The sequence below is a fragment of the Bubalus bubalis genome, chromosome 1 (genome assembly GCF_019923935.1).
Source record: "Bubalus bubalis isolate 160015118507 breed Murrah chromosome 1, NDDB_SH_1, whole genome shotgun sequence".
Lineage (NCBI taxonomy): Eukaryota > Metazoa > Chordata > Mammalia > Artiodactyla > Bovidae > Bubalus > Bubalus bubalis.
In genome coordinates, this window is record NC_059157.1 from 42,596,039 (window position 1) to 42,611,614 (window position 15,576).

A 15,576-nucleotide genomic window follows, 5' to 3' on the forward strand; every position below is an offset into this window, starting at 1 on the left:
AAGGTCTGCCATGGAAGCAAGTTTGTAACCAAGCACATGAAGGCAGTGGTAACTGATTGTTTAAGACAGAAATTTCCCATTTCATGTGTTACAGTAAAAAGAATTGTAAGTCACAGCCCAAGGGTTTCATTTAGAGGAACACCTCACTCTATACTGACAAGCCTTTTTATTAATATGTCTTCGGTTGTTTTTTTTTGGGAGGGGGGGGGCCTTCATAAATTTACGTAAACCATGTAAATACCATGTTGCCTCCATCTCTGCAGATCCCATGGGCTGTCGCTTGGTCTCCCTCACTTGTGCTCCCCTTCTTCCTACAGTTTCATGATGACACTTTGCAGTTGCTGCCAGCATCCTTTTATGAGGGAGACTTCTCCAGCCCTCAGAGAAGAAACTAGGAAGGGTTATTTAGTAAAGACATTTCTTATAATGAATTGTTTAATGTGCTACTTGGAGATAAAAGCCTGCAGGCACACATCTGTGGAGCCCAGGCAGGCCACTTGGCTCAGGTTTTCAAATGCAAACTAAGATTTTTTTATTTCCCTTCATAACAGCATCAAGCATTGAGTATACAAGTTGTGACTTTCTCTCACTCACATGAGTTAAAAAGGATGCTAGACTTTTCAAAAATTTGCTAACAATTGGGAATTTTGCTAACATACTAGTATATTTGGACTGGCAGTGTGCATAAATTACAGTATTCATGAAAAGCACTGTTCCTTGTATGATTTATGCACAAATGTCTATAAATGCATCTGCCTAGTGTGATTCACGCTAAAACTGCAGAGACGGGATGCATCAAAAATCAGTCCCGGATATCTGCAGGATTAATGATTTCCTTTTCTCTAAACCTGTTTCGCTTTTCTTTTAAAAGATGAAAAAAAGAAAATTCCCATTTTAAGCTAATAAATAAATACACAAATTTCTGTCTTGTTTTGGATCCAGTATAAAAATTTTAGCTGGAATCACTAATATGAAATATCTTTCTTGGAATCAATAACAAAATGTGCCCTGTATATGACCATTTTATTAGTAGTCTTCCATAAATGTCTCTAAAGGCTTTTATACTTTGTGTTTGTCCAAAATTCAGAAATAAATTTGTTAAAGATAACATAATAGATCAGAGAATGAGAAGACACAGAGCATGAAATTTGGCAGGAAAAGCATTGTCCTGAGTGTCTTCTTTAAGTATAAATATAGTCTTCCTGTACTGTAGCAACTTTTAAGAATGTTAGAAAATAGGAGTAAATGAGTTCTGTGGCAGACAAATCGAGTGTGAAATCTTCCTGAGCTTGGGGAATTGGTTTGCCATTGATAACAGCCTTAGTGCAAATTCTTGTTTGATGCCTTCCCAACATGGCTGGGATTATTTAACATGAGCTAAAGATGTGTTTGTCATCTGCCTCTGTGCCAATTTTGTTTGGCAAATGGAGATTCACAAGGTTAGCACACGTGTCACATAAGCCCACCAAGTCACAATAAGGAAGAAAGTAAACATGAATGGTCTGTACACAAAGATGCCCATTTGCTACTTTCTCTTTCATCATAAAAGAAATTTTAACCCAAAGCACTGAGAATTTAACCCACTGCTGTCTGATTTTTAAAAGAGTAAGAACAGGACAAATTTTTTGAAGGTTGAAAGTTGAAAACTTCATATATTTAAAGGCTAAAGAGACCCTGAGCAATGAGGATTAATTTCATTGCAGAAGCATTAATTTGACAGCTTGTGAGGCTGATAATAAAATGAATATTAAGTCTCCCTTTTTCTCCAACAAAGGAGGAACTGACCCAATTTTTTGCTGAACCATAAAGCTTGTGTGAGTTGCTTATGAACCATAGGCAAGCATGAAAGTTACCTTTGCATAAGCAGATTACTTACCACTGACATTTCACCCTTCAACACCTAATATTTCCTAATCATTTGACCAAAACTTTTGATGACTTAAAAAAAAAAAAGACTTACTTTGGTCAATTCAGTTCAGCATCTTAAGCATTAGGAAAACATCTTGGCAGAAATACAGACCATTGAAAGGCACATTACAAGATTTTTATTTTAGTGACAAGAAGTACAGTGATTATGGTTTTTTTTTCTATTTTGATTCCAAATATGAGATTCATTAATACACATTAGTAGAATAGATTTCACGGGTTTGATATTTTTTACATTTGTAATTAAATCAAAAGGGAAAACCAAAGAGAATACAGATATTCTTGCAAACACTGAAGCCTCCGGTACTCCATGTTCAGCTAGTGAGTTTCGTTCCATCTTTTCTCGAGCAGGGCCGTTCCCACATCTCCTGTATGCCGGGGACCGTGCGGCGTTGGAACTACCCGTCTCCCCTCTGCATTGGTACGGACATGCCTTCCATCCTTGCGTCACTGTGCACATTCTCAGTAATGTAATGGTGATCTTCTTGAGCAACTTTTGGGCTTCAAAGATGAACTTTTAAATTCCCTTCAAACATCTGTTACAAGATAACTTAATAATGCAGTAGAGGTGTAACTGAGATTGGACATCTTCTCCCCCTGATGTGGGTGCTCAGCATCCCTGGACCAACCGACAGGGATTAGATGCAAGATTGCTAGCTCCAGGCACTAAACACACACCACATGCATGTCAGAGCCAGTGGATTAATGCATGAGAAGGAATGAACGTATCTGGTCTGAGAGTCTGAGAAGGGTTCTGTTTATGCCATTAGCCTCAGGAAAATCATATCTCCAGAAACAAAATTCAGAAGTGCCAATAAGTGGCATGGAGTTGGATGGACAGTATTTTATATCAAAAAGTATTTGATATAAAGGCAGCTGCTCTTGTGGAGGAGCTCATCAGGAATGGGACTCAGGCATAGCACATCCATCTCCCTCCTTATTTTTAAGTGAAGAAAACTTCCCCTTAGACTTGGGGATTCAAATATTTTAAGCTTTGAAATGAAATCAACTCACAGTGGATATTCAATCGAATGATGTGCCATTGCTGGCACTCTGTATTATGTGAGGAGAGATTTTATTCAAATAGCTTACCTATATTAGCCAAATAAAATTAATCCTGTTTTTTATTTTGCATGTTTCATATGTTGTTGGTGTTTAGTCACTGAGTCATGTCCAACTCTTTGCAACCCCATGGACGTAGCCTAGCAGGCTCCTCTATACATGGGATTTCCCAGGAGAGAATACTGTGGGTTGCTGTGCCCTCCTCCTTGTGCTTGCTGCATTGGAAAGTGGGTTCTTTACCACTAGCACCACCTGGGAAGCCCAGAGCCTACCCAACATTAATTTTTTTAAGCATCATGACAAGTCCCAGGATGGCCAAGCTGTTGGTCAGGGCCCTGCACTGAGATGGCATTCCCTGTACCATGGGGTCCCTCAGACAGGGCATGGCCTATACCTTGGAACAAAAATTCCATGTATTCTCAACAGAAAATCAGGAATCTGCATAAAATGAGACACATAAACCCAGTTAAAACCCAAGATCCCTTTCTCATTTATAAAGATAAACACTTTGTCCTTTAGCAATAGCGCTTTACCAGTAACTCTTTGAATACACTATTTAACAATAAGAAAGGGTCTGGCAGGGAGAGAGTTTCTCCAGCAGGAGATTGGAAGTCAGGCCACCAGCTGCTGGTGACAGTGAGCCTGGGGAGGAGACTGAAACTTGAGGGTAGGGCTGAAGGAACATGATGGTATCATTAGATGAATATAAAATAAGAGCGGCCCATTGATGGGGTTTTTAAAATATCACAAAGGAAAAAAGATTGGTGCATGGCTTTCAGGGTTGTGTTTGTACACTCATCTAGTGGCTCTTGTGTTTTGAGATGAACAAAGGCACGATCACATGCTACGGTATCTAAGCACTCAAGGAATTAGGTTGTCACTGTGTGCCTACAGGAGTCACACTCATATCAGGCCCTTTCTCTCTCCCGGGATGATCATCATGGTCCTGATTTAAAGACGTGGGTCTTAATGATCAGTTCCATCATTCAGGCACTGGGTCAGCTGCTCCTGCAAGAAAGTCTCAGTCCTCAGTGAAGATATACACAGATGTTTTCATATTTTATAATTTTCAAACTTTTTTCTCTTTTTGGTAAAAACCATACTCAAAATCAAAATGGCAAAAATGTCACTTATATTTCAGTGGTTTTGGTGTTTCCATCATTGATGTGGTTTGTGCTTGGACCTGCATGTGTAACCTCAGTGCAGGTTGTAAGAGTCCTGGGGGGGTTGGGGGAACATAACTGCCAAATGAAGGCAGGCTCGCTGCTCAAACTCACCAGTGTCCACAGCAGCACCCACAGACTTGTAGGTAAAAGCAGGCCAGAGACTTTATTCTCAAACACGTGGTGTCTCCTGCAAAGAATTAACCTGATAAGTTATTTTCTAGATAAAAACACTTAATGTTCAACACTTTGCTGGAATTTTTCACTCACCCACAAACATACATTTAAAGTGTTTTTAAAAACTTACATTTTTAACTTGCACACCGTTGACACTCAGACTAGGGTTCCCTAGCTTGAACAATTACCATACTCATTAGACTTTTTATAAGATGTTTAGGTTTTCCCTCATATCAAATTTACCCAAAACAGATAAAGTCTTTCTATCTCCGTCATTAAAAAAAAAAAAAATCTTGAGGGTCTCTGAAATCAGCATCCCGAAATTATTTTGCCTAGTAAGAGCATTGTTAGACTATAAGTAAAGACTTTTCCTGTGGCTTCCTTGAAAGAAACAACATCATTTGCATGATTGGTTTGAAATACAAGAAATCACCATTTTAATAGGTCGGAAATGGTCAAGTCCAAGTATTAGAACTTCATTCTATATTATTTGGCATGTGCGTTATAAAGTCAGTCATGTTTCTTTACTGTCAAACCTCAGCATTAACAGTGTAAAATGTGCGTAACCAAGGTAAGTCCAGGGATGAGAACATACAGTCACACCCATATTCACAGTGTGAGATTTCTTGCAGAAAAAGTGGTCTCAGTTAGCTGCATGACAAAGCTGGGAAGAATTTTGAAGGTAGCATATCCAGGTTAAAACTTGGAATCTAGGGGGCTTCCCTGGCAGGCCAGTGGTTAGGAATCCACCTGCCAATGCAGGGAACACAGGTTTGATCCCTGCTCCAGAAGATCCCACCGGCTGCAGGGCAACTAAGCCCGTGCACCACAGCTATTGAGCCCATGCTCTAGAGCTGCAACTGCTGAAGCCTGCACACCCTAGGGCCTGTGCTTTGCAACAGGAGAAGCCACCACAATGAGAAGCCCATGCACTGCAATGAAGAGTAGCCCCCACCCCTTACTACAGCTAGAGAAAGCCCACATGCTGCAACTAAGGCTCAATGCAATCAAACATTAAACAAATAAAATAAATCTTAAAGCAAACAAACTTGAATTCTAGAACCAGACAGAGCTGAAATAAAATTTTGGTTGTGCTGTTTGCCAGGTGTGTACCCTTAGACAAATTCCTTAATCTCCTCATGCTTCGTTTCCTTGTCTGTAAAGTGGGATGATAATAATACCCACCCTTTAGGGTTGTGATGAGAATCAAGCAGTGAACTGTGTTTATCTCAGCCCATAGGTGAGCACATGGCTAACGATCGTAAGTAGTAACTGGTACAAGCACTCAGAACCTGGAAGACAATGGGATACTGACCAAAATGTGTAAGCTTGACCAAGCTGTACTGAGAGCCTCTGTGGACCAGAAGGAGATAAACTACGAAGACCTGTCTTTATTCTTTTTTTTTTTTAATTTTATTTTATTTTTAAACTTTACATAATTGTGTAAAGTTTAAAAATAAAATAAAATTTAAAAAAAAAAAGAATAAAGACTGGTCTTCATAGTTTATTCTTAATCAGTGAATGTTCAGCAGAGAGAACTAGACCCAGAAGTAACTAAAGGGCATCCCATTTATGTATGTGCTGAAGCTAGGGGCAAATCCATTTCTGAAGACTTGCTTCAGGGTAGCACACTTACTTGGGGGTGGGGGGGGAGTGAATTGTCTTAGAAAGCCATGGCCCCCAGGCACTCACTCCACTTGTCGTTCTAACAGCGACCTGCGGGGGCACCTTGAACAGCATGGGGGGAGTGGTCCTGAGCCCCGGGTTCCCTGGCACCTACCCCAACAACCTGGACTGCACCTGGAAGATCTCCCTGCCCATAGGCTATGGTGAGTGATGACATCTTTTAATTCCTCAAGATCTAACTTTTTAATATATTCCTTGCAAAGAATTAGGCTAAGTAAAAAGCGAGCCTTATTCTGTTGACCTAACTGTGTCTTTAATTGAATATGGCTTACAGATTTAAATAAAGCATTGGCAGAATAACTTTGAGAATAAAAAGTTATTTGAAAAGTCATTTGGCCATACACGTCTTTTCAAGGCAAACTAAATTGGCAGAATGATGATATAGTAGTCACATGAAGTGCAAAATGTAGCATCCCTAATTCAATCACCAACCTCTTTATTCGTAATACCACCTTCAATAATCTATCAGTGGAAGTCAATAATGGTAGTGGTTTCTTTTAAATAATTATTAAGGTGTTTTTCAGGTTATGATTCATTTTAGTATTATCTTATAAAATTTTATCATTCTTCCTTACATTGATTTAGGTTTATGAAAATTACCTAAATGATAAAAATCACATTTAGTTATGAACTTCCAGGTTACCTACCTTAAATAATTCATAATTTTAATTGTTAAATACACTAAAATCCCATTCTGGCCTGCTTCAGAAATGCACAGTCTTTGTGAAATTTTAATTCTCTGTCATACCTTTCCTCATCTGCCTCATGGTTTCCTTATATTTTAGTTCATTAACTTGGATTTTCCCCACCTGCAATTGTCCTAAAAGTACACACTGGAATGAGGGTGCCAGATTAGATACTCAGGGAATGTCCCAGAATGTCCATAGTAATTGAGTACTTATGCACTAAATAAATGTTAGCTGAATGATGGGTGAACAGAAGCATAAGTGGAAAGCATTGCCCTGGAAGAAGGTTATATATTTTAATTAAGTTTTCAAAGCTTTTGCATTAAGAGTCTGTTCCAGGAGGAGGAAGGAGTTGGGGGGAGTCTACCTGCTCAGCTGAAAGCAGCTAAGAGGGAGGGCGTACGGCCATCAGAGTAAAGGAGGGGCATGCAAGGAAAGGGGCCCCCACTGGGGAAAGCACACGTGAGATTCAGCTCCATGACCCCTGAAGGGGCCCCAGCATGTGGGGGCATAAGGAAGGGGGGACAGTTCACAGGGGTCATGGAGGTGCTCTATTTGTTCCAGGTTTTTAAATTTTATTTTTTAAACAGTGAACTCTCCGGGCAGAGGGGCTGTAATTCTGCCCTGTGCTATACCATACAGAGGCCTTTGACTTTAACCTATGTTAGCTCAGCCATCCACAAAGCCTGGTCTGTTTTTTTACCCTGAGGATCTCAATATCTGGACAGGGTCGGTTCCGTGTTTGGAGTCAGATGTCAGGGGCTGGATTGGAGTTACAGTTGATCCACAAGGTTCCAACAGGGCCTCAGCATCTTGAGGGCCACAAACTTACTAGGAAAATAATAATAGTATAGGCTACTGAACTGAGTGAACCCCAGGAATCTCACTTTCCGCATCTCTAAAAGTGAAATAACCACATAGGGTTATGGAGGATTCACTGAAACAGCTCAGGCAAGAAATTTAGTATAGGGCTTGGCATGTTGTAAATAACAACAGCAAAATGCTAGCTGGTTTTTAAATTGTTATTTCAAATACTTCCCACTTTTCTTTCAAACCTCATTAGAAACAGTTTACTCATGAATGGATATGTACATTTTATTAACTTATTTTCCCAGCTTCACTGTTCCATGGTGTGAGAAGGCTGCTGTTCAGCATGCTTCCTTTCACTATTCTCTCACTGAGAAACCAGTACACAAGACAGTAATTCAGGGAAAAAAAGAATAGGGATCTTCTGACTTCATGATCATGATCTATGAGCATAAGAAAGCATTTATTTCAAGAAAGGTTTAAATGTTAAAAAGATTTATGGAATATTATAATTAAAACTAGTTGTCTTTAAAATGTTTAATATTGCCTAGCATTAGGCTTGAAAAAGCATCTTGAATAAGCAAAAAGGAACTTTATGCCTAAAATCCTAAATACATGCAAAATAGTATGATTGTCCCTAGCTTTTTAGAATAGATACAGTTATGCTTCAGAATAATTTGCTACAGATTACAGCCGGACATCCTAGACTATGAAGTCAAGTGGGCCTTAGGAAGCATCACTACTAACAAAGCTGGTGGAGGTGATGGAATTCCAGTTGAGCTATTTCAAATCCTGAAAGTTGACGCTGTGAAAGTTCTGCACTCAATAGCAAGCGAATATGGAAAACTCAGCAGTGGCCACAGGACTGGAAAAGGTCAGTTTTCATTCCAATCCCAAAAAAAGGCAATGCCAAAGAATGCTCAAACTACTGCACAATTGCACTCATCTCACACACTAGTAAAGTAATGCTCAAAATTCTCCAAGCCAGGCTTCAGCAGTACGTGAACCATGAACTTCCAGATGTTCAAGCTGGTTTTAGAAAAGGCAGAGGAGCCAGAGATCAAATTGCCAACGTCCGCTGGATCATGGAAAAAGCAAGAGGGTTCCAGAAAAACATCTATTTCTGCTTTATTGACTATGCCAAAGCCTTTGACTGTGTGGATCACAATAAACTGTGGAAAATTCTGAAAGAGATGGGAATACCAGACCACCTGACCTGCCTCTTGAGAAACCTGTATGCAGGTCAGGAAGCAACAGTTAGAACTTGACATGGAACAACAGACTGGTTCCAAACAGGAAAAGAAGTACGCCAAGGCTGTATATTGTCACCCTGCTTATTTAACTTACATGCGGAGTACATCGTGAGAAACGCTGGGCTGGAGGAAGCACAAGCTGGAATCAAGATTGCCAGAAGAAATATCAATAACCTCAGATATGCAGATAATACCACCCTTATGGAAGAAAGTGAAGAGGAACTAAAAAGCCTCTTGATGAAAATGAAAGAGGAGAGTGAAAAAGTTGGCTTAAAGCTCAACATTCAGAAAACTAAGACCATGGCATCTGGTCCAATCACTTCATGGCAAATAGATGGGGAAACAGTGAAAACAGTGGCTGACTTTATGTTTCTGGGCTCCAAAATCACTGCAGATGGTGATTGCAGCCATGAAATTAAAAGACACTTACTCTTTGGAAGGAAAGTTATGACCAACCTACTGCTGCTGCTGCTGCTAAATCACATCGGTCGTGTCCAACTCTGTGCAACCCCATAGACGGTAGCCCACCAGGTTCTGCCATCCCCAGATTCTCCTGGCAAGAACACTGGAGTGGGTTGCCATTTCCTTCTCCAATGCATGAAAGTGAAAAGTGAAAGGGAAGTTGCTCAGTCGTGTCCGACTCTTCGCGACCCCATAGATTGCAGCCCACCAGGCTCCTCCATCCATGGGAGTTTCCAGGCAAGAGTACTGGAGTGGGGTGCCATTGCCTTCTCCGTGACCAACCTAGACAGCATATTAAAAAGCAGAGACATTACTTTGCCAACAGAGGTCCGTCTAGTCAAGGCTATGGTTTTTCCTGTGGTTATGTATGGATGTGAGAGTTGGACTATAAAGAAAGTTGAGCACTGATAAATTGATGCTTTTGAACTGTGGTGTTGGAGAAGACTCTTGAGAGTCCTTTGGACTGCATGGAGATCCAACCAGTCCATCCTAAAGGAGATCAGTCCTGGGTGTTCATTGGAAGGATTGATGTTGAAGCTGAAACTCCAATACTTTGGCCACCTGATGTGAAGAGCTGACTCATTGGAAAAGACCCTGATGCTGGGCAAGATTTAGGGCAGGAGAAGGGGATGACAGGGGATGAGATGGTTGGATGGCATCATCGACTCGATGGACATAGGTTTGGGTGGACTCCAGGAGTTAATGATGGACAGGGAGGCCTGGAGTGCTGTGGTTCATGGGGTCACAAAGAGTCAGACACAAGTGACTGAACTGAACATATAAGTACCACACTGGGTTTTTCTGACAAGTTGTGTAATCTATAAATATACTCCTAAACATGAAATTTTAAAACAGGAAAGAGGCATATGCATTCCTGGTTCCTGGATTGTCAGTTTGGGTTTGGGTTACCTAGGTATTAATGACTGTTTTGCTAGTGATTACGGTACAGCTGTCTCCAATTCCCCCAGCCATCCTGAAAGACACAGTTATCCAGAATATGAGACAGCAGTGCTTTTTCTTGAGAAAAAGCAGGTTAAATGTTTTTCATCAGAGGAAGGTTTGTTGCAGTGTTTTTGATCTTTTCACACAAGCAAATATACATGGGACTGCCTGTTAGATGTCCGACATACTTGTTCAGCAGGAGCCAGCTCAGTCACATAATTCTTCTGATTAATCCTACTTCTCTCCCACACCCATGGAACAATAGCTTAATTATATATGCAAAATGACCCGTCGCTCTGGTATCACTTGAAAGCCCACCTATGTCTCCACTTGCTAATTACTCACCCCCTGACAACTGCTTTCTGCATCCAGCCTCAGTGAGAGCATGTTACCAAAAGCAGGGTTCCAGCTGCTCCCCACTCTAAAGTCAGTAAAGAGGCCAGGTTGGTGGGAAGGAAAGTTTGCTTGCTTTTGATGCCAGCATCCAATGGGGAGGGTGGACATCTGTCCAAAGGCGGACTCCCCTCCCAGCCAGTGATGGTCAGTGGGCAAGAGCTGTCACAGGCTGAGGGAGGGAGCTACGTGTAGAAACAGCACAGTCAGCTCTGACGGTCATCTTCAAGTTGGTCATCGGTGGTCTGAACAGCAACATCTTGATTATTTTAAGCACAGTTTCAATCCTCAGTTTCAGTGTTGGTTTGTTCCCATTTCCTTGAGGACAGTTCTCAGAATTGTGGCAGCTTATGTCATGACTACAGCCTGGTCATCATGTAGTTAACTTATCCACCTGGTGTGGAGGTTTCAGTATCTATAGACAGCTCACAGGACATGGCTCAGATTATTATTTATAGCCCATGAGACAGAACTAAAAGTTCTTGACTACGCTTAGTGAGAACACATTATTATTATTTGGCCTCTTTTGCCTGTTTTCCTTTGTTACTACATTTTCTCAGTTCTCTGATTAAACTTATTCATTGGCTGAAGTTTTTCCACAGACAAAAAGCAAGCTGAGGACATAGGAGGTAAAGGACCATAGGGCCCTGCTCTGTTACAAGCATGCAGTCACAGGACTTCACCTGAGGGGCAGGCATAGTACATGGTGGTCCCTCATGTCTTTGGGCTCTGAGCGTAGATGAGTAGAAATCCTGGTTCTGTAAGTGACTGCTGGTATGAATTTGCAAGTTATGGACATGCTTTGGAACTGTTGTCACTTATCTTTAAAAGGAATACCACAAAATATTGTTCTCCTACAGCTGTTCTGAAGCAAATGCCTGACACGGATAAGGCATTACCTAACTGTTCACTGCTCTTTGTTGCTAGGCCAAATGCTCTAATGTTGTTTCCTTTCCTTTCCTTTCCACAAATTTGGGTTGCTGTTTTGTGTGGCTGGATTCTCCAGGCAAGAACACTGGAGTGGGTTGCCATTGCCTTCCCCATTGTGTGAAAGTGAAAAGTGAAAGTGAAGTCACTCAGTCGCATCCGACTCGTAGCGACCCCATGGACTGCAGCCCACCAGGCTCCTCCATCCATGGGATTTTCTAGGCAAGAGTACTGGAGTGGCTTGCCATTGCCTTCTCCGAATCAAACAGAACTTCTGTCTATTTTCTTGAAAGTTTCTAAAAGCATATTTAACAGAGATTAAATCAAGTTTGTTTTTTCTGCTTTACTTTTTATATTTGAAACCCTTGCACTTACATCACACAGCATGGGGTCAAAATTGGCCATGGCTTTGGGCCATCTAGAAGCATAGGGAGGAAATAAAAGACTCTTTAGAATATTCTCTCTGAATTCTGAAACTATTCACTCATTTGTTATATATTTATTATGCACAGAAGATGTACAATAGAGCACTTACTATCCACAGGGTCTGTCAACTAAGAGACAAGAGTTTAACTCTGAAGCTATAGTCAGCTTACATATTCAAAGTTTTGTCAAGTCCAGATTCAAGTCCTTTCTGCAGATGCCTTTTCCTGACACTTAATTTCCAATGAGTAATGACAGTCAGTGTAAATTTCACCCTAGATGGGCATTCAGATGGGTTTTCTTGTTGCAATAACACATTTTTTGGTATTCTGTGAGATAATAGAAGGATAACTAGGTTACGCTTATCTTAATCCCTTCATTTTGGCTTCATGATGTCAAACTGGACACAATTCTCTGAAAATTAAATAGCTAAAAATTTCATTCTAAACCAGATTAGAGCTGGGCTCAGTTCTCTTTCCTGATACATATTAGGTGGTTTGATATAGGGCTGGATACTTTATCCTGCTTAATATGCTAAGTTTTCATAAAATTATAATTTTCATAATCCCATTTCCATTTCAAGATTAATTCCAAATCAGTGAAAGGCCACTTTCACTATTTCCTTTACTTTGGAGATATTGGCCATCTTTTAGGGTTTTTGTGCCCCTTGATCTGCTTGCTATCTCTCATTTCTTTCTCAACCAGGCCGTTCTGTGAATTTCAAATGTATCTCTGGATGAATTCATCTGACATCTGCATATGCACATCTGAAATGAGCCTGTTTTAAGCCGTTTCCCTGCCATTTGATTTTATACCCAAAAAGGGAATAAGTATTTTAAGTGTTCTAATCTTGCCCTCGTTTCACATCCTATCTCATAGTTTTGGGATGAAAAATAGAAATATCAATAATTCATCATTCATTTTTGATTGTTCTTATGTCGGCTTCTGTGTTCTTCCTCCCGTGAAGAATGGGATGGGTGTTTATGAAACTCTGTGGACCATACAGGTTCTAGGCCTTAATGCAGCCACCAAAAATATATATTTTTTTAAATCCATTAGTATAGTTTATTAATTAGTCAAAAAAAAGAAAAAACAACCCTCTTTATTGTCAGATGTTGGGCCAGGCTATAAAAGCAAACTGTTTTTAGTTCAACAGTAGGTAAGGAAGTAGATGAGATGCTAACTGACCTGTGACTTACAGGCTGGTCAAGTGGTGCAGCTCTCACAGCAGGTGGCAGAGGTGACAGGTGAGAAGGAGGCGCTAGGAGTCATTGGTCCTTCCTTCTCTCCTTCCCGCCTGCCTTCCTCCTTTTTTACTTTCTCCCTCTCCCCCTCTCTCTCTGTCTCTTTCAATCCCTCTCTCTGTCTTTCTTCTTTCCTTGCTTCCAAATTTCTTTCAACTGAACATATTTACTGAGATTTATAAAGAAAATGATTTAGCTTATGGAGGTCTCTCCAACAGAGACATGCTTGACACTTTTTCATATTTACAGGAATGTTTTGAATGTATAGCTTTGTTGCATGTGGGTCATCTGTGGTGCCTGGCGTTAGAACAGTCAGGCCAGCCCCAGGCCGGTCTGTTCCTTCCCTCCCTGCTCATGTGTTGCTGTATGTACACTTGAACGGTGTGGCAGAAACTGAGTTGCTCATTCTAAAAATGACCAAGGTTTTGTAGTCTTGTTAAAGACCTTTCACTGAAAGTCTTTCTTCTGCTTTTTACTCTTTGAGTCTCTTCCTGAAATATTCTGAAATTCCTTCCAATTTTCTCTATCAAACTAGGGTGAAAATTTTAATACAAAATAACTTTCTCCAAAAATTTGTAACATCATGAGATGCTTAGCTTTTGTCTAGCATGTTTCCACGCTAAACCAGAGAACACGAGTTCTCTGTCCATCAGAGTTGGTGTCAGTCTAACTTTGCCTCTTGCTGTGTTACCTGGGACATCACACCCAGCCTTCCTGTACCTAATTCTGCTCACCTGTGAAATAACAGTAATAACAGTGGTCACCTTGGTAAACTGAATCCCGAGTGTGATAATGAACTTACACTGTGTCCAACCAGAAAGGCCATTATTCACGCTTTTGTTCCTCCTAACAAAGTTTTCTCCATAATTGATAAAATTGTGTTTCTTGGAGAATTTTAAAATTTATTGAGTAGCTTTAAGTTGTTCTTCCCTATTACTCTTTGCATGAGCTTTTATTCTTTTCTTTCTTTTTTTTTTTTTTTTACTGATTTCAGACTTTTGTTACCTATATTTTCCATCAATACTAAGTAGATATGATGGCTTTACATTTTCTTGGCATTTATGCTTAAGTAAGGTAACCCTTTCAAACATGATCTTTAATATAACAATATCTTTAATTTCCTAAAACCTAGGAAATGTGTCAGATATGTTAGAGAAAAGTCATATAGATAGATAGATAGATAGATGAAAAGATCTTTATATATATGGATAGATGGATAAAAAGAGCTTTATATGTATGTGTGTGTATATATATATATATAAAGAGAAGAATAACACAAAATAAAGCTTTCCTCACATGCTGAGAGAGTGATCCACAATAGCTGTTGGTTTTCTTAGTTTAGGCTTTATAAACCCAACTTAATTGCCTTGATTTATGCAAAAACTACTATCTTTGGCATTCTGAATAAACCTTCAAGTGAATTAAGAAGTATTTTAGGAACAACACAATAGTCAAATTTTCAAACATGCCACAATACCACAGCAAATAACTCTAAGTTATTTTGATTCTCTTCTAAATTATCAATAGTAGCTTATCTGGTACACTGATCAATATTATGCCAGCAACGTGGGTCCTTTGGACAGCCTTGGCCTCTTGTTAAAACAGATTCAGTTGTGAGAATCAGCGTGGCGTTTACCAGAGCAGGTTTCTTGCAAACATCAGTAATTTGCATTGCAGGCACTACACAGTCAAAACAATCAGTTTTCAAACTAAGAGATTTCTTGTGAGGTGGTATGAGCATCCACTTAAAAGCCACTTCTAAAGTTTGTTGCATTTTGTTAGGTCTATATTGGCTTCTTCCTTGATAAAGTTGAAAATTAACTGACAGTTACAAACTTATGTTTCTGATTGTAAGGATTATAATAGTAGCTGGACAAGAATCCCTGCCATTGTGTGTGGATATAAGTCGCCATTCTGAGAATTACACCTGCATGCCTCTGTGATGCAGTGCCAGTAATGTCCATATTTCACCAAAAAAAATGACTTAGGAGCATTCACTACACGAACAAAGGTCACACAGCTGGTGGGCAGCAGAGGTGAAACCAAACCAAGGCTTGTTGTAATTCACAATGTTCATGTTCCTCCACTCTACCTCCTAGAGAGATATTGTTGGAGGAAACTAATGTGATTTTAATCTCTGTTGATAAGCATTATAAAAAATTTTGATACCAGTATTCACCAGTGTTGCCTATTTTTTTCATAGGTGCACATATTCAATTTCTGAATTTTTCTACCGAAGCTAATCATGATTACCTTGAAATTCAAAATGGCCCTTATCACACCAGCCCAATGATCGGGCAGTTCAGCGGCCCCGACCTGCCCAGCGCCCTGCTGAGCACCACTCATGAGACGCTCATCCACTTCTACAGCGACCACTCGCAGAACCGGCCGGGGTTTAAACTCACTTACCAAGGTAAGACTCCTA

General features: G+C 40.1%; 1 protein-coding gene across 3 annotated transcripts in view; it reads left to right on the forward strand.

Annotated features, from left to right (window-relative positions):
- Window positions 1-15,576, forward strand: part of CSMD1 (CUB and Sushi multiple domains 1) — a 2,066,326-nt gene that overhangs the window by 1,868,887 nt on the left and 181,863 nt on the right. For all 3 annotated transcript variants that reach the window (XM_025272930.3, XM_044938991.2, XM_044938996.2), the window contains 3 exons: window positions 2,278-2,347; window positions 6,041-6,157; window positions 15,355-15,564. In XM_025272930.3, coding sequence (XP_025128715.3) covers window positions 2,278-2,347; window positions 6,041-6,157; window positions 15,355-15,564 — 397 coding nt within the window. The remainder of the gene's footprint in view (window positions 1-2,277; window positions 2,348-6,040; window positions 6,158-15,354; window positions 15,565-15,576) is intronic.